Source organism: Archocentrus centrarchus, chromosome 8, assembly GCF_007364275.1.
Source record: "Archocentrus centrarchus isolate MPI-CPG fArcCen1 chromosome 8, fArcCen1, whole genome shotgun sequence".
NCBI lineage: Eukaryota > Metazoa > Chordata > Actinopteri > Cichliformes > Cichlidae > Archocentrus > Archocentrus centrarchus.
In genome coordinates, this window is record NC_044353.1 from 29358684 (window position 1) to 29383384 (window position 24701).

At 40.9% G+C, this 24701-nt stretch overlaps 1 protein-coding gene across 1 annotated transcript; it reads left to right on the forward strand.

The window, feature by feature from the left end:
• Positions 1-132: 132 nt before the first annotated feature.
• Positions 133-15194, forward strand: kmt5c (lysine methyltransferase 5C). Its single transcript, XM_030736149.1, has 9 exons — positions 133-498; positions 896-1028; positions 3229-3394; positions 3515-3624; positions 3735-3898; positions 5647-5666; positions 5899-6035; positions 6138-6310; positions 9369-15194. The coding sequence occupies exons 2-9, from the start codon at positions 916-918 to the stop codon at positions 14663-14665; spliced, it is 6180 nt and encodes a 2059-aa protein (XP_030592009.1). The 5' UTR covers positions 133-498; positions 896-915; the 3' UTR covers positions 14666-15194.
• The last annotated feature ends 9507 nt before the right edge of the window (positions 15195-24701 follow it).

The following is a 24701-nucleotide window of genomic DNA, read 5'->3' on the forward strand; positions in this document are numbered from 1 at the left end:
TACAAGGATTGGCCCCGCCCATAGAATGGTCTGGCCAATCACAGAGCTTAAAACAAAGCCCCTGGTTTGATTTGTAAAATTGACCTTGACCTAAGCGAATGGCGCAGCACGAGGGGCGTGGTTAACAGCTAGTTAGGTTGCGTTGGACGTCGCTCATCATCAACTTTTGCTACTAGACGAGCCTGCAAAAGCTAGTTAGCGGCTACAAAACACAAACATTTCGTGGCTTATTTGCTCCCCGGTGTCGTGCATTCGTCTCCCTCCTGAAATTCAGGCTGGGATCTGGAGCTGTGCGCGAAGCAGGAAAAATTCCATAAGCGACGAGGAGACTCCATCTTCGGGGAGAGCCAGCGAGGCGGCGGAGAGCTAGCGGGCTGTGCTGCTGCTAGGCTAACTTTCCTACAGCCAGCAGAGCGAGAGCTGGAGCGAAGCGAGCGCGCGGCTTGCTGCTAAACGGTCCACCTGACGATACTTTCGTTGACTACAAAAGACTCCCAGGTAGGTTCTGGAAACCAGCATAAGCGTGTCAAGCGTGCATCGCTGCGCTGTTTCTTCAGCGCTGGGATGCAGTCCTTTTCTGTAGCTGCAGGCCATAGCATTAGCTTCTCCGCTCCTTCCCTCAGCTGATAACATATTTATCCTGCTAAGCTAATGCACTGTGGAAGCTAGTAGAAACACAACCACATTCCCGTCTCACGGAACCATATTATGTACTGTCCTTCATCGTGTTATAATACAGATATAGACCGGTTATATGGCAGGCTGCCTATGAGCACCGGTGAGAAACGTAATGCAAATACTGTGTGATGTGCAGAAATGCAAAACTCGTAGCTGATTGTGGTTTGTTGTTGCTGCTGCTGCTGTCACAGCGTTACTTTGATGTCTGTGGTTTCAGCATGCTGATGGTGGGAGGCGATGGACGGAAGCACTAGAATGAGTGTGAAGGAGCTGTGTGAGACGGATGACCTGGCCACCCGCTTGGTGCTGGACCCTCTGCTGGGCTTCAGCACCCACAAAATGAACATCAGGTACTCTGCCAAACAATGCAACGATCATGGAGTCCAGTACTACCCAGTGCAATGGCTGGCAAAGAATGTAATCACTGCCGGTTTAGAAAAAAATAGCAGTGGGTAACAGTCCCTAAGATGTCTTTACTGACAAAATGTCAGTAAAGACAACACACTAAACATTTAGTTTAGTGTGTTGTATCTGCTCAGCAAGTCAATTTTGTTTCCAAATTATTTATATTTTATACTACTATCAATATGGGGGGAGATATTGTAAAATGTTATAATGTCATTATTATGTTCATTTTTATGCAAAAAGTAGTAAAAAAACACTAAGTGTATCATCTGTCTATACAGGAACCTATCTATTACATTAGATGAACTGGTGATGCTATAATACTTTGATCAACAACAAATCACAATGAAGTTTTCATAGTGAGGCTGTTTATTCATCCTTCGTTACTTCCAGGTTTCTATTTCAAACTAAATCTCAACAAATACATTGTTTGTATATGTGTGAGTTTGTCCAGAAACATTCAAAGTGTTTGTCACTTTCTGCCAACTCATTTCTGTCAGTTGAGCTGGTTTCATTTTTACTTCAGGCTTTAAATGTCTGGCTCGAGGCTTCTGTGGCAGTAAATGTTGCCACACCAGTTCTGTTAGTCATGGTTCACCGCAGACTATTACAATGTAGTTATTAGAAATGGAAAACAAAATAAAAGCCTGTAGTGTTAGAAAAATACATACATTTTCAGGATCATTGTTACTTTCATTCTTTCATAAATGACCCAATACAAATTTCCATTATCGTCCCCACACCAGTCGGTTAATTCCTGTTATTTAAACAAACAAAAGCCAATAACATTTAAAAAATATATTAAAATTTGTAAACATAAATTGATGAATTCAGAGAATTTTTGTGAACATTTTTGCGATTAAAAGTATCACCACAGCACACTGACATATACAGCGTGAGTCATAAATTAACTTGTTCGAGCACTTGTTCAGCTTAATCATCACTCCAGGAATTTGCGATCCATTCCTTCCTGTTAAAGCTGCATCCGAGCTCTATAAAACATTGCTTTCGATTAGACTGTAATGCAGTGACACTTCTGGCCTACTGCAAAAACTGTATCTTCGGTGAAAGTTATTATGCAATAATGATGAGAATGTGGCCAAGTAAACGTTCTTGTCTCAGTCCCTGCAATTAAAAAGAAAAACTTGAATTTTACTTTAATGAATGCGCTCACAGTTCCAACAGCAAACTCTTGTTTAGTTTAAAAAAAAAGAAGTATTTTATCAATGGTTAGTCAGAACCACTTTTTAAAATAATTTTTATGATTGCGGATGCACTGATTGAAAAAGTTTGGGCAGATAAGATGTTTAAAATTTGCTTTGCTGATTACGATACCAGTTTAATTTCTTTTTTTATTACTTTACTGTAACTGGTATAAATGCCTCCTTTTTTCAAAGAAAGAAAAATTGTCTAAATAATAACTGGACTTTGAACAAGCTTGTGAGCTGTTCATCTCAGAACTTTTCGAACTTTCAGTCGACACAGAAATGATGCGAAACAGCAGCTTGTAAACGCTGAAGGTACAAAGGCCAATAGATGCTGGTGGTTTTTTTTTTTTTTTTGCATAAAATACGTTTAATTAAATCCAGTTTAGGATTGTAATAAAGTAAGCAAATGCATATAAAATGCATTTTTGTTTATCATATGGATAGAGATAACGGAAAAATGCATAGAATTCTGTTAAGTCAGGTAACACGGCCTCTTTGTCTCAACTATATCTTGACCAATCAAACGTATGGGTGTAGTGACTCCACAAAGGCCCATGGAAAAACTGCTTGCACATGTTGGGCATGTTTACGTGCATCCATATTCAATAAAATGGGGAAGTAGGGGGAGATTACTGGCAAAGATGCACATTTACTAATCATTATCTTAGCTTATAACAACATAAATGTAGATAACATTTAGTTCTACTGTAAATTTGACTGTGTGGCTGATTTTGGTGGGTTTTTTTGTGGTCTTGTGTCATAATCATAATATAATCAAGTTTCTCAAGTGTTCACATTCTTCCATTTGAAGCCAATAATGTTTTTAAAAAGTATTTTTATGATTTAAGGCTTAAATTTAATGCTGTACCCCCTCATTTCTGTCCTGCAGCATTTCTGCTCTTCTTATTTCTCTTTTTTTTTTTTTTTTTTTTTTTAGCCCCCCACCAGAGATCCGACGTTGGGGTAACCTCAAAGAGACCCTTTTGCGGTTTCAGCGTACGCATGACTTTAACGCTACATTTGAGGCTCTGACGGTGGGCGAACTGGCTGGTGACTACTTTAATGCTTTGGGGAGCCATCGACAGGAGCTGCTGAGACAACATGTAGGCATAAAGCAAAAATGTTGTGTGTTAACATTTATTTTATCTATGTTAGGTTTGTATGAGGTTATCACCGACTCTTGAGTGTGAGAGCACAATCTCAACCATCTGTGATATTTGCAGGTTTATCGTTACCTCAGTGCCTTCCTGTTGGATAGCGGTGTCAAGATAGAGTCCTGTGACAGATACTCCTCAGAGACCAACGGAGCAAAGATAACCTCCACTAGGCACTGGTAATCACATGCAGCAGCATCACGAGCTGCCGCTGCTGCAGCACTGCGTCTTGTACTGTGTTGTTTTTTTAGGGCTATGAATATGTGACGCCTGAATTGTTTCTCTGCAGGTTTGTAGGAGAGCGGGTGGAGGTCCTGCTGGGCTGCATAGCAGAGCTGAGCCCTGCTGACAGTGCTGTGCTGAGGGCAGGAGTCAATGACTTTAGCGTGATGTATTCCACACGTAAACGCTGCGCTCAGCTCTGGCTTGGGCCTGCAGCCTTCATTAACCATGGTGAGTGTGTTTACCATCACGACTGATGGGTTTATACATATATGTATATATATCTAAATGGAAATCTAGGTCATGCCTTTTCTCTTAAAGTGGGCCTATTATGCTTTTCTTTATTTTCTGCCATATATGTACTGTTACACACTCGTTGAACATGGCCAGAGTTTCAAATAATGAGTTCATTCTATGTGCAGGTAATTCTTTTACAATTCAGAGGTTTTAAATGTAGGATTTCTACAGCAAATGCAGCTGTGATTTGATTACAGTCTATTAAAAAAATCATTCTGACCTCCTGGCATTTTTGGACACAAGTATAAAGAGGACCTTTTATGCTTTCTTATTTCCTGTTATATGTGTACTTATGGCTGTGCAGTTAGTTGAGTTTTAGTATTTGTTTTTGGCTTGAATAATTCAGTTCACATTGATTTTTTTTTTAATTTATATTTATTTACATTAGTTTAATCAGTTTGATTATAAATAAAGGAAATTCACTTCATTAAAAAAACAGGTTTCTTCATTTGATGGATACTCGTTTTAATCGTAGCTCAAGTTTCAAATGATGTAGTTGGTGTCCATGCAGTTGATCTCTGTGGGCCAATAGCTCAGTCTTCAGACGGCTCTATTTTGAACAGTTTTTCCAATTCTTTGCTCTCTGTGAAAGGAACAAAGAGAGGGTGTATCTTGAACCTCATGTTTGTGAGAAGCAGCCAATCAGAATGAAGTTGGCTTAAGGAGGAAGGGATCGAAAACAGTTTGTTTCAGAACTGAGCAGCTTCACCAAAGCCCAATAATAGATGAATAATGTTTTTTTTTTTTTTTAACTGAATCATTCAAACCTTCCCTAAATATGGAGCTGGAAATGAGCATAATAGGCCCACTTTAGGCTCATTACTCAAACTGATGAATGTACATAATTTGTAGGGTACACCAGAGTGTACCAAAAAGAGATTTATCATAAACTTAGTTTTCACCCACAGTGTGCAGTGATGCAGGGATAGCAGTCAGCGTGTTTGCACCCATGTTTGTACCCTCATCATAATTACAGTTACAAATTATAATCAAATTCTGCCTGTTCCTCATGTGCTTTATTGACGTCTTAGTTACAAGAACAAGAAAATCGTGTTAGCAGATGACATGTTGGTTCGCACTAATAAAGAAAGATTCAGGAGATCTTTCGTGCCTCATGCAATAACTCTTTACAGCATAAAACATCTGCTGAGCACAAAATCAACTGTCAGTTTATTTTAGCCCTGTGCTGTCTCACCACGTCACACCCTGTTATATTGAACCACTTTAATGCCACCTGGCATATGCTGTGCTCGTTTTACTACATTTTCAATGTGCTCTATTAAATTTTCAGCTAATTAACTTTATAAAATCACTATGCCATATGTTATGATATTAATATATTAAGCCTTTATTTAGTATTTGTATTTCATTTAGATTTATACTTATTGAGCCACATTATTTTATTGTACTTTTTTGTTTAATTAAGCTACTTTTTTTTTTTTTTGGGCATAATTTATTTATTTTACCTTGTTGAGCTATTTTGTCATAATTTATTTTTATTTAGCCATTCTGTATTTAAGCTGTTCTGTTGTGTTTCGTGTCTTGGTTCCAACTTCTAAAGAATATTTTATTCTAACCGCAATTACAACAAAATTTTGAGTTTTTCAGTCACAGTGTGATTTTATTAATAACCTGAAATTTTTTTTTATATGTTTCTTTTTGTTTGCCCGTCTGCACTGAAGACTGCAAACCAAACTGCAAGGTAATCTGCAATGATGCTTCACAACATGCACTTACAACACTTGACAAATTGAAATGATTTTTGTAGTACTCTGATAAATGCTTACATGTTATTTACATATTAACTGTTGTATTTTAAGTAGAGATTTAGACCTCCCTTCTGCCTTCTAACTGCTTTGTTGTTGTTTCCCATGGGCCAACCAACCTTTGTCTTTGTCTTTGTTGTTTTTTTTTCCTCCTTTTTCACCGCCCAGTTCGTCCCTGGTGAGAAGAATATCGCTTGCGTTGAAGTGATTCGACCCATAGCACCTGGGGAAGAGATCACATGTTACTATGGTGCCAGCTTTTTTGGTGAAGGCAATGAAATGTGTGAATGCTGCACCTGTGAGAGGTGTGTCCATCATCTGATCAGACATTGTCTTTCTGTTTGTCCCCAGAGCAGCAGATTTTATTCATATTCATACCTTTTTAACCCTTTTTAACTCTTCTTTAGGAATGGAGAGGGTCACTTCAAACACAGAGGGAAACAGCCTGAATGTGAGGAAACAAAGGACCCCGTGGGTCAAAAGTACCGCCTGAGAGAGAGATATCTTCGTCATCACAGAGAGAAAGGTCACTTTTCTACAAGGCCGGTAACACCAGGAATACACTCGGGAATCTTTAAAGGTAACCAGTTTGGGATATCCTGTGAAGTAATCCTTTTTAAAAAGGTTTTGGCTTCCCCCAGAGTAAAATCAGAGGTCTTTTACTTAAAGGGAAAATCCATAGACTTTTATTGGGCAAGTTAACACAGTGTCGTGACCTGAACTGTATGTAGTTGTGCTTAAGGCCTTTTTGAAATTGAGGAAAATCCCTGTTGTTACTGTGAAAATACTCAAATGCTGATTGATTGATTTTTGCCTAATTCTTTACTTTGGTGCAGCTTTAATCCTGATGTGACATCATTCAGATTAAAAGAAATCCTCTGTCCAGATTTTACATACATTTGCAGCTTTTGGATATTAAAACTGCAAAGCTATCATGACACCATCATTTTAAAAATCTACATGTGGAACTCTTTATGTGCCAATTTTGATAGAAATCTGGTTCAGAATCATGAGTTGACCTTTAACCTGCTTTAAAACTTTGGTTATCTGCTGCTGAAAAGTCATTTGGGTTCGCAGAACATTTTTGTGCTGTGATAAACTAAGAAGAAGATCAGCAGCCAGTCAGCTGTTAATCAACAACCTTGTCTCACTATTTGTTGCCAGATGAAAGTCTGAAACACAGAGTGCAGTTATCCATAACCTGTAAAATCTAATACCTTTAAAAAGGGTGTAATATTGAATATATGCGTGGCCACCACAATCTACAAATATGTTTACTTATTCATTTATAAATAAAGCTAAACCTTTTAATATCCTTTTGTTCTTATCTGTTTGCGTTAGGTCTTGCACGTATGCTTATGTAATCATATGAAAACAAAGGATTTATTATGTGGGGTTTAAAATAATTAGCTGGGATTTTCCTCGGGGATGGGCAACATAAACATTAAGAGGGACCACTCGCAAACGGATCAGAACTCCTCATTAGAATATTTATATTTATCATTTCATTAATCCATTTGGATGATTAATAATGGTGGAGCTTTAGTTGTGATTAGACTGTATGCAATCCTGGAGGGAGAATAGAGTACCTTCTTTTTTCTTTTTTCCCCTCAAGCTTGATCGGTGTTCCTGTGGATGTTTTATTTGGAGATGAAAAGAAGGAGCATTAACCCGAGCTGGGCTGGAGTTTTAATTCAAATGACAATTTTGGCTTCCAGTGATTATGAAAGGAAGATAATCAGGATGAACTTACTAAATTACTTTTCATCATTCATTTTTGCTACAAAGCTCTTACTTTGTCTTGTCTTTTGACTTTAGTGGTCGCGAACGATCTGGCTCTAAGAGCCGGCTCTTTGAAGTGAACGACGGGAGCCGACTCCTGGTAGTGAGCCATTGCTTTTTTTCTTTTCGTTCGTTTCATTTTTTTTTTATGTGGAAGCCGCACGTGATTGGTTAAGATGAATGGTAGCATATGATCGGGAGGGGAGGGTCCACGGACATACTGTGCAGTGAGTAAACAAACACCAGAGAGGGAGGGGCTCCTACAAAATTCGCTCGAAGACAGGAAAGAGCTAAAGGAAGTTACATATAGAGGCTACACGCGGGAACGGTGAGGAAAATAAGTGAGGGAAGACGTAGTAAACACTAGACACATTTTAACCTTATACCTCCAAACATGTCGAACGAGACACAGCGTACTTCAAAAGTACCGGCGTTTGTGGACTTCCTGCAACAAATACCGTAATACCACTACATGACTGTGAAGTGCAATTTCTGAGCTTTCAGGAACCGTTTGAATTTTTTCGATAGCACGAATGGTCGCGGAGTTACGGTACAAAAACAGCTGATCAAGTTCCTTTGACCAGCTGACTGCAGCGAGACTCTACCTCTTAATCAGCTGTTCGCGGCTAGTAAGGTCAGGAAACCCGCGATTCAGCAGCGATCGCCTGGCGTTAAAGGATTATTCCGATAGACAGAGTGTAGACTGCAAATTTAAAATTTAATATCGAGCAGGCTCCACAAACAACCTGCACAGCCATATACGAATTGTTCATCCCTCAGTGCAATTAGAAGAACAAAACAGGGCAGGTCATCAGTCAGGAGAAACAGGGTCAACTCCTCAAAAGCTCTTGTTTTTTTTGTTTTTTTGTTTGTTTTATAATTTGTATTTGGAGCACTCTATTATATGTTGAGTATATAAATAAACATTTGATATAGACCTAATGCATTTACAATAGTAATTCATTTTACAATTTTTTTTTTTTTTTTTTAATTAAAATCTAAGGAGCCATTTGGGAGCTGAAAGAGCCGGCTCTTCTTTGGGAGCCAAGCCTGAAGAGCTGGCTCTTTGAAAAGAGCTGGAATTCCCATCACTATATGACTCGAGATCACCTTTTTCAAAGCCCAAACTTACCCAGTTTAGTTCAGCTCTACCCAAAATGTCTGAGAGAGCCTTTGGTCAACAAAATCTGCCTAGAGGGAGTAAAGGCTGTTTAACGTTTTATGTAGTTGAACTTGAATCATGAATGCTTTTCCTGCAGCTCTGAGGGGCTCTCACCTGATCTACCTTTTCAGACCTTCCTTGGTGGAACCTGTGGCGAGGCAGTGGTGGTTATTTTTGTGTAACAAGGTTAAAAAAAAAAAAAAAAAATCCTTAGTCTGGACCCCTACCAGAGGACACTAAACTCTAAACCAAACCCAGCTCTTTTCTCAGTTTAGATTTTTATTTTTCCTTTAAATAACTTCTAGGAAACCCCAGTGAAAAGCCACTGTTTTTGGAGGTTGGAGAATAACTGTTAAATAAGATTACAGATATTTACCAAAATAATCAAGACTTAATGTTTTTTTGCCATATTCGAAGGAGTTTCTTAAAGTATTTAGATTGTAAGAAGGTTAATTTTAAACTTGTTAAGTGTTCCACTGTTGCAGTGTGGACACGCTTTGTTTTTTTCTGTTTTTAAAAAAAATGCTACACCTTCTTGATGCATTTTGCCATCATTGTCTTCACAAGCTTTGTTTGCAGTATAGACTAGACTCTGTGTATAAAGTGGTTCAAAGGATAGAAAAGCAGAACAAGTGCTTTTATATAGAAGACCAAAAAGTTAATTTGCTTTTTTGTTGTTGTCTCTCTTTCATAGCCATCCCCTCAAGGAACTCCTTCACTCAGCAGATGAGGAGAAATGCCTTGAAGAACAGAAAACTGAGTCAGACAAAGAAGTGGAGGCAAGAGAAGCAAAGACGATCAGGAAAGCACCCACTAAAGACCTCCTCTACAGCCAAACAGCGGCGGACTGTTCCACTTTTGTCCCAGGTTACTCTAAAGGACCTTAGAGTCAGAGTGCGGCGCCACTCTCTGGAGTTTTTACTCAATTGTAAGGATCCAAAAAGCAAAGAGAGAGCACTCCTGCTACAACTGGAGGAAGTGAGGCCAAGCGATAACCGGCCGAGGGGACTGAATATGACTGGGGAAGAAAGTAAGGGCAGTACGGTGAACTTGAAGCCTTTCACTCTGAATTCCTCCATGTCAGTTTGTCAGAAAAGCAGACCTGCAGTAAGAGGCGCAGGTCCTAATGGGAGACCCGTCAGAGTGGTGGGCAGGAAGCCCGTTCACATGAGGACCTCTTCAAGAACAAAAAGCATGGTTCGCACCGCCTTCACACACCAGACGAAGTCCAGTAACACAACTAACACTACAACTGTTTGCCATGCTGATGAGGTAGACAAAATCTGCAGTACAGTAAAGCAAGAGAATGTTGAAACTGCAGTCACAGAAAGCCAGAGTGACACGTGTGGCAGCGTCGAAACCAGCATCATCACCACGACTCAGAATCCAGCTGCTAAACAAACTGAGTGCAAGACTATCAGAGCTTCATCTGCGAGTAACACAGATGGATTGAAGAAGACTGGAGACAATCCACTAATATCTCTGAAGCAATACCTTACAGTCAATCTGACAAGATTGTCAGTGCCACAAAGTTCAGAAGGTGGAAAAAACTCTGAAGACAGGAAAGAAAGAGGGGAAGTAAGAGGAAGGAGCAGGCAGAGCCAGGGTCCGGGTCCAGCAACAGAAAAACGAATGTCCAGATTTCAGCAGAGGCAGAGCAGAAGTTCAGAGATCTGCACGGCTGACGGTAACAGAGGGGTGAGGGAAATGTTTTTCAAGGCCATAGATAAAGGTAGCGTAAGGAAGCGGCATACAAGCGAGAACACGGGTGACTCATCCCACAATGAGAAAAAGAGGAGCGACAAATGTATCAAAATACAAACGGCTTCAGAAGATGAGACTGGTTTTATAAGAAAGGAGCAGCAGGAGGTTTTAAAAGACAAAACAGAAGGGCAGAAAGAAGCCGTATCAAAAGCTGTAGAAGGTAAAAGTAACAAAAAACTGGAAGAAGTGAAACAGTCAGATTGCAAAATGTCCAGTGAATGGCAAAAAAACATCCAGGGTGTTAAAAATACAGCCGGGGAGGTTTGTGTGCAGGAAGGAGTTCTTGAAGGATCAGAACAAATTGGTCTGAGTAATCAGCCAGCAAGTAGGCATGAAGATGACATTGTTATAAAACAGGCAAAGGTTCTGCTATCTGATATTTTAAGGAAAGATAAGTCATTAATAGATGGGAGATTAAAGGGAGATAATGTAGGACGAGGGTTTTCTACCTCAGCCTCCAAAGAGAGTGTTGAGGAGCAAGCAGAACAAACTGAAATAAATGGAGGTAGGTACCATCATTCAGTGCAGAGGAGGATTATAAGGAGACGAAAGATAAGGCCCAGAGCAGTGAAAAGAAAAGCAGAAGATAAACCAAGCACCAAGGGACACTTGAGCAAAGACGTTTCAGCTACAGTTAAGACTGAGTTGAGTGAGGGGAGTTTGGAGCTTAAGTTGCCGCAGAGGCAAAATGACCCACCGGCCACTAGCCTCAACCCACTACCTCACAAGTCACTTATTTCGGCAAAAGCTACGATTACTCCAGACACCAACACACCAGCGCACACACAGTCCAACATACCTCTGAAGAAACGTACATTTCGCAGTTCAGAATTAGACTCTGAACAAAGTCTAAATTCTTCCTTAGATCAGGTTTCTAAAAATGCTGCAGAGTTGAAATCGCCTGCAGTGGTAGGGCAGGACCTAGCCCCTTCTTCAGGGGAGAGTGGCAAAGTGAAAAGAGAGAATAAAGTCAAAGTTAGGAGAACAGAAATGCAGCGGTTAGCCCCCAAAAAGATTGTGAAACAAACGCCTTTTAACAGAGTCCTTCGCTCTAGACCTGCTGAAGCTCAGCGTGGCCATTTACTGAGGAATGCTCGTAAGTGTAAGTTAGAGAGGCAGGACGAAGGTGATGTCAGGAAAGCACAGACACTAGAGAGTAATAAAGAGAGCGAACCTGCTGAGGATGTCTCTGAAAGCCCTGCTTTAGATGAATCTCAAAATAAAAATCAGGTGAAAACATTGATGCTTGAACAAAGCGGTTTAGAAGAGATGAATTCAGACTTTTTTAAGATTCGACTAAAGAGGAGAAGAGGGAAAGTATGGGAAATGCAAAGTGCAGGATTGGAAAATATGGCATTAAAAGCAGAAAAAGGAGACGAGTTGGTGGAATTTGATCCTTTTAAAGCTATTATGGATTCAGTATCCATTTTAAACATGGAGATGGAGGCAGCTCAGGCTCACGTGCAGGCTAGTAAGAAGTCAAAAAACAGATTGCATCGTTTGAAAAAAAGAGGGGAGAAGCTACATGAAAAGCAAGCTATAAATTTCTCTGCTATTTCTGCAAAATCAGACAAAGACCTTGAAAATGTATGTGGGCCCAGTGAATCTGCCAGCAACAAAGTAGAGGTTAAAGAGAAAATCGATAGGGACCCTGTGGTTGGAGTCAAGCAACTGCCAGAAAAAACTGAGAGTCAGAAAAATGACAGTGCATTGTTGTCAGCGGTAGGGCAGGAAACAAAAATCGAAGACGGTTTTGTAAAGAGTTGCTGCTTGTTTGAAAGTGGGCCACAAAAAAAGCAAGAGCTGGAATTGGATTTAAATGGTTGTCCATTACCGGTAATTAAACTGCGGAGGAAGATGGAGGATATTTGGGAGGTGGACAGTAAAGAGGAGCTCATACAGCCTGATCTAAAAGTAGAGACCATTATTAAGACGGAGATGAAGGGGCACATTTTAGGTAAACAAAAAGGATTTCCTGATTGTTGCAAGCTCAAAGAAGAGTGCCCATCTTCTCAGAGACTGAACAACAGCTCTCTGAAAACAGAACCGCCGCCATTTTCTTTGTCTCTCTCACCGTTGTCTCTGTCCTCGCCTCTCAATGACAGTAAAACTGAAGTTGCATCCTTGGCTGCAGACAGAATCACTGAAAGGCCAGAGATGATCAGCGGAGGAAGGAAACAAAGGCACAAAATGGACAGAACACACAAGTGTGGGCCTGTCGAAACACCCACCACTTGCCTTAGTCACACTCTCCAGCAAATTGACAACAGTCTCTCTCGGCTTTCTGAGGGCCTGTGTTCATCTCAGACTTTGGAAAAGCCCACAGTCTCTTCTAATTCTGTCATCCAGCCCCCGTCACAGTCTCCCCCGTTTGCAACAGCAGATAACATGCTTTCTAGTGAGCCCAGCTTCACAAACTGCTGTGATGACATTCTTGACTTTCAGTGTCTCAACTTTGAGGGGTATTACCAGCCACAGAACATACTTCCATCGTCTCCATCAGATCTGTGTTCCCTGGATCCGCCCACAGATCCTTTCAGCAGTCCGCTCTCTCACAGTCCTACCGACACATGGACCACTGAAACGCCATACCTTGGCCCTCCGAGTCCTGGAAATAACTTTACCAGTGATGATCTGCAGTTTTTTCCAGGCCTAATGCCTTCCAAAAATGACTCTGTTCCTCTGGAATGTGAAACGAAGGATACCTCCAAAGACAGAAACCTACCCAACCCCAGTTTCAGTTATTCAGTCCCGGGCAACTCTGACTTGGTGGCTAAAGATCGAATTATAAATAAAAATCTAGGAATGAGGCTGTCCAGAGAAGACCTAAAAACTCAACCTTTATTGGCACCCAGCAAACCTCGGTTGCTTGGTGCAGCATCCTCTTCTGTTACACCTCAAAGTCCTGTTACTTTAATCCAACCCCCCATCAACATAAAGCCCAGCACCAGCCAATCAAAAACCCCGGCTAACCTTAAAACCCAGGGTCCCTTCCATCGTATGACCATTCCCAATAAATCCCAGTCGTTTCCAAGCAGTCAGCCAAACACAATTAGAGGAGTGTCCCAGGGCTGCTTAACAAAGTCCGTCCAGTCTTCTCAAATGTCTAACAAATTCCTCTCTCCTCAGCTGTTCACTGTGAAAAATCCCAATCCTCCTGACAATCCATTCAACTTTCCAGAGAAAACGTCTACGGTTATTCACAGGGTGCTTAAGTTTCAGGGGGGCAACCAGAGTCAGAACTTGTACAGTGCACCCTGCAAAGACACCATGGCTGCTGGCAGCCCGACCGTCACAGGCAGAATGCTCGGTGCAAAACCAGGTGCTGTAGAGAGAACTCATCAGAGTCAGAGGTTCTGCGTTAGTGCAGACAGTCATCAGAAAGGCAATGTACCTGTTCAGGGGTTTGAAAAAGACATCCACCTTGGTCCCTCCAACAGGTCCAACCTTCATTTCAATAAACCCAACTCCCCAATTTCTCAGTCTTACAGTAAAACTAAGATGTCATCAGACAAACATGAAAGTGGTGAAGCCAACATGGCATACAAAAATTTTTCTGTCCTGCCAAGGCAGTTCTTCTTCCCTAGCAAAATGTCCGACAGTTATTTGTCACCACAGGAAAAGAGTATGAAACAGGATAAATCCACTGCACCGACCTCAGACAAACACCAGCCATGTTACACTCAGCAAGATCCTTTTGATTTCAGTTTTGGCTCTACTCTTTCCCCCATGTCTCAGCACAGCAGCCCCCAAGTGGTCCACAATACACCACCTGGTACACCAGCACCAGCAAGTAAGTCCTCAGCCTCCTCAGCCTCTTTCCCTTATGGCTATCAAGGTCCTCCTTACGTACTAAACTTCAGTGGAGACCATTCATTGACCCTGGGTCTCAGGGACGGTGCTGAGGGCTACCCAGGACTGGGCTCAACAAACTACACCTACCACTGCCTGATGGAGCCTTCAGGCACACAGGGGCGGCTGGTCGTTGAGCCCTGTGGACCCCAGCTGCCTAACCCAGCTTCTCTGGCTGGATTTTCAGGGCTCAAAGGTCAGGATGAGCACTGCAGGAAAGACATGCAGCAGCAGTGTCAGCCTGGGGAACACCAAGGCACATCACACTATGGACCTGTTACAACATCACACTCCATGGGTGCCACTAAACCCAAGAGGGTGAGGTTAGTGGTGACAGACGGCACAGTGGACTTAGATCTCCAGTACTCGGACTGAATTAGTCCCTGGAATTATATTGTATCTCTCTCACATCCAAAAAAATGGTTTTGTAAAAAATGAGCTATTGAAACTCTGACATTTTTCTAAATAATTATTTTGATTGAATGGTAATGTTAACTTGTACAGGGTTTTATGTAAAACAAGCTTATGAGTGTTTTAATTGCTGTATGATTTTTAAAATAGTGTGTTCACTAAAATTTCCTTAGAGTACCAAATTTCCAGTGTACAAATAAAACAAAGCATTAAATATATTTGTGTCTGGGGGGGCCCTGTAAACAGGCACTCTCTGTGTACTGTAACATAGTAAGTATGAATTTTTCTACACCATGTAAAGCAGTGGAGGCAGGAGCCACCGTCACCGGTTGCTGGTACTTGTACTGGTGGGTTTTAAACGGGCAGCTTTGTGCCTCGATCTTTGATATGTTCTTGTGACTTTTTGAAGTACTCATCAAAACACCCTCTACCCTCGATTTTATACTCACAGTAAGCTTTTCTCACTTGGTGTGTGTGTGTGTGTGTGTGTGTGTGTGTGTGTGTGTGTGTGTGTGTGTGTGTGCCTGTGTGTGCGTGCATGCTTTTGGCAGGCAGGTCTGCAGGTCTTGAGGGATCAAAGTGTACGATGTGTGTCGCTGCACCCGATCACGCGACTGTTGGTTTGCCAGGTTTAAGCAGGATCATTGGCGCATAAATGAAAGGCTCGTGCATGAATGGTGTACAGTTAAGTGATTTCATTGTAGGACAGCTTTACTGGCTGTAGACGTGTTCCATCAGCTGCAGCTTTTCCCAGCGTGGATGACGAGTGAGTGAGAAACTGCGATTTGCTTTTTCTTGCTAAGATCTTTAACAGGACTTCACCCAGGTGGCAGAAATAAGTGACAATCCTCTCACTTTTGTCCTTTATTTGCTCTCTTTTAAGAAAAAGAACTGAAGGAAACCACGTCTGCAGTTGTTACTAATATTTTGTTGTTGCTGATGGAGCTACACATCCATAGGTGTTTATATTGTAACCAGAGTTATTTGCTGTTGATTGTGGGAGTCACGTTGTGTCATTACGTACTGTATGTTTTACATCAGTGGGCGGGGAGCATTCAGTGTGACTGCACAGCCTTACATTACTACCATGAAAATGTACTGTCTTGATATGGAAAGGCCAATTTATTTATTTTAATATCCTCATTCTTGAAAAGGTGCTTTAATGTAATTTATATTTCACATTGATTGTTCAAGCTATTAAATGTTTTCTATTATTTAATGGGACAAAATACTGAACTGAATATTTACACTGAGTATTTAATTTCAAAGCTTTTGACATCCAGTTTTTCTGTTGTCACAGGTAAAACGTTCTCTTTCTTATTGGCAGTTAGTCTTATTGAAAGTCTGCTGTAGAAATGTACAAATGTAGCCTATATCATTAAAGACACTTAATTCTTTTTTTTTTTGTATTCTCTCTCCTTTACTCTTTTTTTTTTTTTTAAATACTGCTTGTATTTATATTTTAGCAGTAATAGGAAAACAAGCAGGAAGTATCCAAAAACCGCTACTCTGGCGGTTTGGTTCTCAACAGATGCACGCACCCTTCAAATTTCAAAGGGTTCCCAAACTTTTTCAAACATCCCATGTTTGTCCTTGAATCTAAATATATGAAATTAGCTTTTACAAGAAAGATGAGCTTATGCAGACTGTGACATCTGGTCTGAGTTTATTTTACTGTCTTTATGTTACCATCATGTTTAGTACTTAATAAAAAAAAGAAGAGGGTTTAAAAAGTTGAGTGCCCTCCTAGACTGTGTATGTATAAAAATGGATGCAGCCATCACGACACCCCCCAGCAGTGTCTGGGTGTTGCATTTTTGAAGCCTCAGTGTTTCAGCCAGTAGTAGTATTAGTTTTTTTTTATTTTTTTGATAAAGCCCATGAGCCACTTGAAAACTCAAAGACTGGCCATTTTCAAGACTACTGTCACACCTATGGGCAATTTGGGGTAGCTAATTAACCTAACCCCAGTAAGTGCATGTCTTTGGACTGCAGGAGGAAACCCACACAAGCACGGGGAGAACATGCGAACTCCACACAGAGAGAGGGAGAGCCCTGGGAATTGAACCCAGACCCTCCAGATGTTATTCTAACTGTGAGGCAGCAGTGCTAACCACTGCGCCACCATGCTGCCCCAAAAGTTTGACTCAATAACTCAAATTTTCAAGTCAGTAGTAGTAATATTTTTAGATGCCTAACTCAAAATTTTGACTTATGGATGCCAAAATACATATATTTACATATATTTTTTCAGTGGCAGAAACAAGTTTCTATTGTGATGTAATAGTGCATGTAATGCTACTTTTTTCAATCACGTCTCCTGGGTGTACCTTTTACACTCCTCACTGGTTACCCAGTTCTCAAGTGACAGGGTGGAGGTTAAATGTCTAAACCTAGTTGTATGAGTCATAGTGCTGTCAAAGGGATTAAAGGGTAACCCCTTGACCTGCAATTAGTATTGAACTATTGGACCAGCATGCAGCATATTTGTCACTGCAGTTATTTGTTTCACCTGAAACAAAGAAGCTTCTAAGACTCGTCTTCTCCGTTGGGAATGACAGCTACATTGGGAAATTTTCAAGGCTCCAGAGGGACAAATTTTGTCACTTGTATCCACTTTTGAAAGATTGTTTCCGTTTTCTGTCCTGCTATTACCATTTTTGGACAAGAGTGCTAAGTTATCGGCTAACACTAGCAAGCTGTGTGTGATGCACAGACAGATAACTGTTAATTAGTACAAAGTACCAGACTAATATTAGAATTTCACTCAACCAAACTGAAGCTCAGACTTCTTCGCTGATCTGCACAACACAGGGAGCCATTATTTGTCAAGTACCTCCATCAGTGCAAAAATGGGGTCGACAGGACCGACTCGGTGGCTTGATTTGGCTCAGGTCAAACCCAGCCAGCTGATATCTGCCACAGCTGTCTGCATCAGCACATCTGTTAGCCAGAGTGGCTCTGCTCTAACTTTGGGTCAGTTGCTGTATGTAAGCAACTTAGTACCCACAAAACAGAGCCGGAGGAGGGTGGAAATATTCTGAGAAAAAACTCAAACATTTGCAAGAAAAAAAAAATCAAATGTTCTTTGAGATTATGATGACAAACTCAGATACTTGATTCAACAGTACAATATTTCCCTGTGGTATGTAATTGCAGTAAATGTACTTTTCACTAAGCAATTTATTAGTATACTATTTAATATTAATATTTTTTTTAGTTGTAATATTTTTCAGAAATTTAAAAAAAGTCAATGAATCAAATTTACTTTGCAAGCTCTTTTTTCCTTCCCTACAGTGCCTCTTTAGAACATCATAAGTTACACTATTAATTCCATGCTAAAGTGTACTGATGCTACATTACACAGCTAAACAGGGGGGTGCTGACTGGATCACCTGGCAGCTTTACTTCATTTGCAGATTCAGCGAAGCTCTCGCTCAGGAGTTGCACAGTGGTGCAGTGGTTAGCATTGTTCCTGCTTTTCTTCTGTTCGGGGGAGTGTCCTGCCTGAATGTACACGTGTCATTCGTTCATGTCGATCATAAATGAAACCGTTTCAATTCATCAACTTATGGTGACGCCAAGATGGAATCATTTTCAAAACCTTGTGCAGATTTGAGATGCCACACCTGTTTTTAAGGCAGAAAAAGGCACCGTTGACTCAAGTATTGTTTTAGTTGTGTCTTTTGTTTCTTTATTGGCAAGACAAATGTATGTAATCTAATATTAGGGCAAAAAAAAAAAAGGTTGATGACACTATACAAGTAAAATATACAGTTGAGGACTTTTACTTGTGTGAGTATTTCTCCTTTGTGGGGCCATACTGAAGGGATGTACCCATCAAAGCATTCAGTCAGAAGCAGAAATTTAAATAATTCATTCAATAGATGCTGTCAAGTGTGCAGATTTTTATTTATTTATTTTTTTACTTTCAGTTAAAACTCTTGCTCTGCAGTCAACTTTCCTTTGCTTCATTTTCACTCCAGCTCTGATTTATTCATCTGGTTAATTTCCATTGTTCACCCTCCTGTTTAGTGCTCAGCCTTTAGCTCCTTCCTCTCTACCTATGCTTTCATCCTACCCAACCAGCACTTGCGTTCTTCTGCTCTTCCCCTCCTCTCTCCGAACAAATGACCCACTTCTTTCTTTCCAGCTCTCGGTAGCAGCCGAGCAGTTAATTCTGTTGCCAACTATAACAGTTTTCTCATAATGAGGATGGGAAAAAAGAGATTATCCGTTATAGCAGTGAGGAAACTGGTGTCTTGGAGATCTTATACGATTAAAGAGACAGAAAAAAAAGGGGAAAACTGACAAAATTTAATATTAAAGATCAGTGTTTTAGGCTGTCATAACTAAATACACGTTTTTATTCTGCTTAGATTTATGCACGTTTGGTTGCAGCAAATGATCAAACCGTGATTTCACATTCTTTTCTTTAAGATGCATAAATGTAGATCAGATCCATATCATCAGCTAAATGTCCTCTTTTACGGATTACATCATTAGGTCAAGGTAGAGATGACTTTAAGGAGTCATCTGCAGGCAAAAAGGAAAAACATATTTCATGCATTTATTTTAAATATTTGTATCAAGAGACAAATTATTCATCTTTTCATTGTAATCTATTATATAATATTTAGCAATGATTTTTCAAAACTTTTTCCCGGTTCACGATCCATCGCAGTTAACAGGTTGTTGTAATGTGTGAAGTACAGAAAGAAAGTGATACGTTTTCTTTTCATTAGTCGGCTGTATCACATAAACTAATTGGGATTTATTAATATTAGTAAAAGCAATAAAAAATAGAAAGGTAAAGAAAAATAGAAGAACATGAACAATAAAAAAAATTCAAAAGCACCATATCAGGCAATAAAAGAGTAATAAAAGCTGTTTTTAAAGAACTCATTGACTTAAAAGTAAATAATATTTCGCTCTGTATTGTATTAAGCTGAACTGTAAATGTATTCATAAAGTACTTCTCGACTGCTTACATGCTGGTCACCACTGCTTTTAACTTTCTCTGCTCCCTGCAGCGTTTCCTCATACAAAACTCAGTAGATTTCCATCCTGTGGCACATCAAATATTTTCCAACCATTTTAACCCAAAGTTTCCACACTTTTAATTATTCATTAAGACACCCCCTTCATCTTGCTCTCGCCTGCATCACAACTCCATTAAACCCAAACTGCAGCACATGCTTGGTTCGTTTGTATGTAGACACATGACTCTATGTTCCCTCTGTTCGCCACTCTGGGGATTATAACCTGTCATGTGCATGACAGCTGTAGCCCTGCAAAATGGCTGGCTGTGTGAAGTTGTTGGAGGGCTAAGTGTGAGTGTGGGCTACTGGAGCCAGCAGCAGCAGTGAAGTAGCAAGAAAACACCCCAAGAAACAAGTTTAGGCTGAGAAGAGAGAGGAGAAAACACACAGAGGAGGGAGAGAGAGAGCTTTGGAGAGGTGTATTGCCATTGCATGTTATTTCCCAGGTGACAGGTGGCACAGGCTTCAAATGACCGGCTGCTGGCTGAGGTGTCAGAGCATTAGTGTAAATTATGACTGTAACAAAACCCCGTGTGTCTGACAGAGGGAACTGAATAAATATGTCAGCTGCACAAGATGCTCTTATGTTTATTGTATCTATCTTTCTCTATTAAGCCTGACTGTCTGCTATGAAAGCAACTCCACTTTTTTTCATGTTCAGGCCAGGGCCGCGTGTCTTATACATAAAGCATGGCGCTACTTTATAGCTTACTGGAACTGCTTTTTTTTTTTTTTAACACTCATCCATTTGAGTCTGTTGGTCCAGCCTGAGCATAATGAACAAAACACACACACGCCTCTTCTCTTTTCTCAGCTTGTACATCCTTCTTTCCTGTTCTCACGTCTTAGTCCCGCCTCTGTCATTTTGAAGCAGTCTTTTTTTATGGCATGTGGCACAGCTGCATCCTCTATACTATTAGATTTTCTCATCTCAGATGTCATATGAGTTTCTCAGTGTTTGGACAACTTTGAAATTAGGCCTGCTTTAAATGAATGTGACAAGAATGATATACGCGGTGAACGGCACCGCTTATATCCATGCAGCTTATTATTTTTTATAACTAAAACAACATATGAATGAAAAGAATACTTAGTTGTGTTTGATTTTTCAGCTTTGTGCAAAGCCTCTTTCATGCCTCAGGCGTAGAAACACTTCTGCAAAGGATCAGAGCCCATCTATGGGAGCCGTTCCACTTCCTATTAATCCCACTGAGCAGAAATTGGCTGCAATTCTGCTGCGGGTGCAGCAGGCGGCGCTTGCCAGTGAATGGAGCTTTGTCTGGTTCCTCCCATCTCCCCACTGGCAGCACTGGCAGCTACAATGGCTGTTGGTAGATAGCAGCCATACTTATCAGACATACAAAGTCCACAGATGGAGGTTGGAGAGGTGATGGGTAGGCAGGAGGTTCTAGGGGACCTTTGTGCTTTGCACTTTGACTTCAACTCATTGGTTAGTTAGTAGTTTGGCTTAAACCACACCCCTTCACAACAGTAATGCTGTGCATTGACAAATGCAGTTGTCAATAAATTTAATTTATGCTACAGTCCAGTGTGAATATGCCAAAGGACACCTTATGTGTAAACGAACGTAATCAGCTGCAGTAATTGTACAGCTGCAGCTGGTTGTGGTTGTTGAAGGTGACAGAAATTCTCTCCTGCTGATAACTAAAGATGTCCTAATAGTTACAGAAAGGTATTTTACGACAAGTGAAACCTTCATTTGAACTAGAATCACTAGATTATTGTCCTGGCTTCTCTTCTCAAAAGCGTGACGGAAATTTCTAAAGAAAAATGTTTACCTCATAAAATTGACATTTTTGTGCAACAGCATCGCGCCTCATTCCTTCCGGATACACCTACATCCTCGGTCACAGCTCTTCTCAAGCCTCCGTTCTGCTCCCCTCTCTCATCCAAATGCATTTTGGAGAATTGAGACATCCTTCAAGATGGCGCACTGAGATTGATTTCCAGTTCACAGGCAGGAGCGCCGAGCAGCCAAGGGGGCATAAAATAGAGAAATGAGAAAAGCCCCTAGATTTCATCAGTCACAGGCAGGCATATGCAGGCTTAAAATTCAGCACAGAACCAATTTATTGAACCTGATAGATCAGATGGTAATTCTTGTGATACTGTGTATGAAAGTGACCTCGGTATGAGTCACCGACTAAGTGAAGAGGTGGACAGGCCTCGCTGTGTGCGGATTCATTCGCATCCATTTCTAAACGCACAGCCTCGGAGTTAATGGATGCTACGCCGGTGAGGCAAAATACAGTGAAGGCTGGTGATATTTATTGTTATTAAACCCACTTTAAAGAGCTGAGATGTCAGGGTTTTCCTGTCAGTGTAACCTTTGAGTTGGATCATCATGCCTGAAGTATGAATCCATGACTCTGCATTAGCGTCGCTCATGTTAACAGTGCGAACTATGAAATGTGTATTTCCTTGACTGCAGGGTGTCTGAATCAGATACAGTTTGAGCAACTTTACAGGACTTTGAGGTTTTTGTTGGCATAATCAAAGACAAGGTGCATAATCAAATAAAACAGCACTGCAGTATGGAGTTTAATAAATCACAGCCTCACTAGAAACATTGTTGATCAATCAACCAGTGAATCACATTTGCATAAAACCTTGTATGGATATTAGTGAAATACAAAGTGCTTCACAGAGAAGACGGAACAAAACAAAACAAATAATATGCAGTGATAAGCGTGTACCACACAAGTACCACAAGAGCGCATCTAAAAAATAGGAACAATTAGCCAATAAAGGAAATAATAATAAAGTAAAAAATATATCAATAACGCACATTTGTGTATAAAATACAATAAACGGTCACTTCATTAGGTACACCTGATCAACAGCTCATTAACACAAATATCTAATCAGTCAATGGGGTCAGAATTTGGCATAAACAAGACAAAAGAATGGCTCCAGCCTGCCTTGTGTCAACACTTGAAGATAGGGTGGTGCTGGTGTAATGGTCTGCAGGATATTTTCTTGGCACACTTTGAGCCTCGTCGTACTGACTGAGCACTGTTTTATGACCACAGGGTGTCCGGCCTGTGATAGCTGCTTCCAGTAGGATAAAGCACCACGTCACAAAGCTCCAATAATCTCAAACTGGTTTCTTGAACAAGAGAATGAGTTCACTGCACTCAAATGGCCTCCACAGTCACTAGATCTCAATCCAACGGAACAAAGCGGCAGTTTTGCAACACGGATGTGCAGCTGACAAATCTGCAGCAACTGTGTGATGCTGTCGATATGGACCAAAATCTGTGAGGCATGTTTCCAACACCTTGTTGAGTCTGTGCCATTAGGATTTAAGGCAGTTCTGAAAGCAAAAGCAGGGCTAACCCAGCACTAGCAGGGTGTACCTAATGAAATGAATAATATAGAATGAAACTTAAGTACATAAAAATAATATAATATCTATACAATAACTCGAAAGCCTCTGATGGATTGGTGCCCTATCCAGAGCATACCCCACCTCTCCCTCTGGATGGGGGAACAGCTGGAGGAGGCTCCAGTCCCCCGCATCCCTGAATTGGATAAGTGGTAAAGAAAATGTTTGGATATGTCTATAAAGCATGCTTAATCAAGGGAGAAGAATCCATACACAGGAAACATGTTACTGCTGTATCTCAGTTAAAGGATGTGGAAATAAAATACAAAATGTAAAAAAAAAAAAAAGAAAAAAAGTCACATTTACAGTAAATGAGGCAACATTAATAAGAAACGGCTACAAAAAATCCACAGTGAGACCAATGAGACACAGGCAAAACGAGCCAAAAAAAAAGGTAATTATTTTTCATCTCTGGATTCTGAATGAGTGGTATTGTGTTAATATTTCACTTGCAGAGTCACACTTGTCAGCATCAACAGAAACAAACATGTTTTCTTGGTGTTTCTGTGGTTCTGGGATCCACACGCACTCCAGATTAAACAAGCACAGGACAAGCCAACAGCCCAGAGTTTATACTGATCACACTGAGCAGTAACTTGGAGATCAGATTCCTCCTGATTATACAGTACCCAACTACTGAGATCTGATTGGCATAATGGAGTTGGCTTCTACTTGCTATTCAATTCAGCTCATCAGTAGAAAGCTCCTTCTCCACCCACGGTCCTCTTCGCCACCCCCACCCCCCCATGTATGATAATATGCATTGCAGCAGTGGCTTCCCTCATCCTGTTTTAGACATCTCTTTCATTCTTTATTCATATATCTCCGTGTGAGAGAACTGCTGCACAGTGCACTGTTCTGTATCTTTGATTTGGATAAATTGTTAGATTATGGAAGAAATAAATGAAAATTGTGGCTCTAATTGACATGTGTGGTTTTGCTGCTGATATTGCATAGTGATTATTGGATAATCTTTTCTGTATCTGTGTGCGTGAGTGTTCGTGGTGTGTGTATATCTCTGCACTGTTGGGTGGATCCCACTCTTCTTCTCTGTTCTGTGGTGCTTTCAGAGAGAGAGAGAGAGAGAGAGAAAAGAAGCAGATTCTTTTCACAGCTAAGAGTCTAACTCCAAAACATCAAAGACAGTAAGAGGGAGTGAGAGAAAGGGGGAGAGGAGGAAGGGGAGGAGAGGAGAGACAGATGTAAGGAGGGAGGGGTATGCCCTGTATCTGGGTAATGATGAAGGAGAGAGAGAGAAAGAGGGATGGAGAGTGAGACGGAGAGGTAAGGGAGGGGGGGTGAGGGAGAGCAGCCAGCCAACCAGTAGAGAGAGAGAAAGAGGAGAGAGAGAGAGACGGTGAGGGGGGCACTGTGAACAAGCTCAAAGGAGGGAGGGAGGAGGGGATGATAGTGAGCGAGGCATGGGGAGATTGCCGGACCAAAGAGATAGAAGTGTTACTACAGAGCTGCTGCCGCTGCTGGAGGACGAGCTGGGAGCCGAGGATAATGCTCCATACCTCCGCGTACAGCAGCACGCCGGACGCCTTGT

What these genes read in the sequence shown, in the direction of transcription:
- kmt5c (XM_030736149.1), top strand. Translation starts at nt 916, where the DNA reads ATGGACGGAAGCACTAGAATGAGTGTGAAGGAGCTGTGTGAGACGGAT. An exon ending in ACTGCAAACCAAACTGCAAG is followed by an intron (nt 5,667 to 5,898) that starts GTAATCTGCAAT and finishes TTCACCGCCCAG; the next exon opens with TTCGTCCCTGGTGAGAAGAA. An exon ending in ACACTCGGGAATCTTTAAAG is followed by an intron (nt 6,311 to 9,368) that starts GTAACCAGTTTG and finishes TCTCTTTCATAG; the next exon opens with CCATCCCCTCAAGGAACTCC.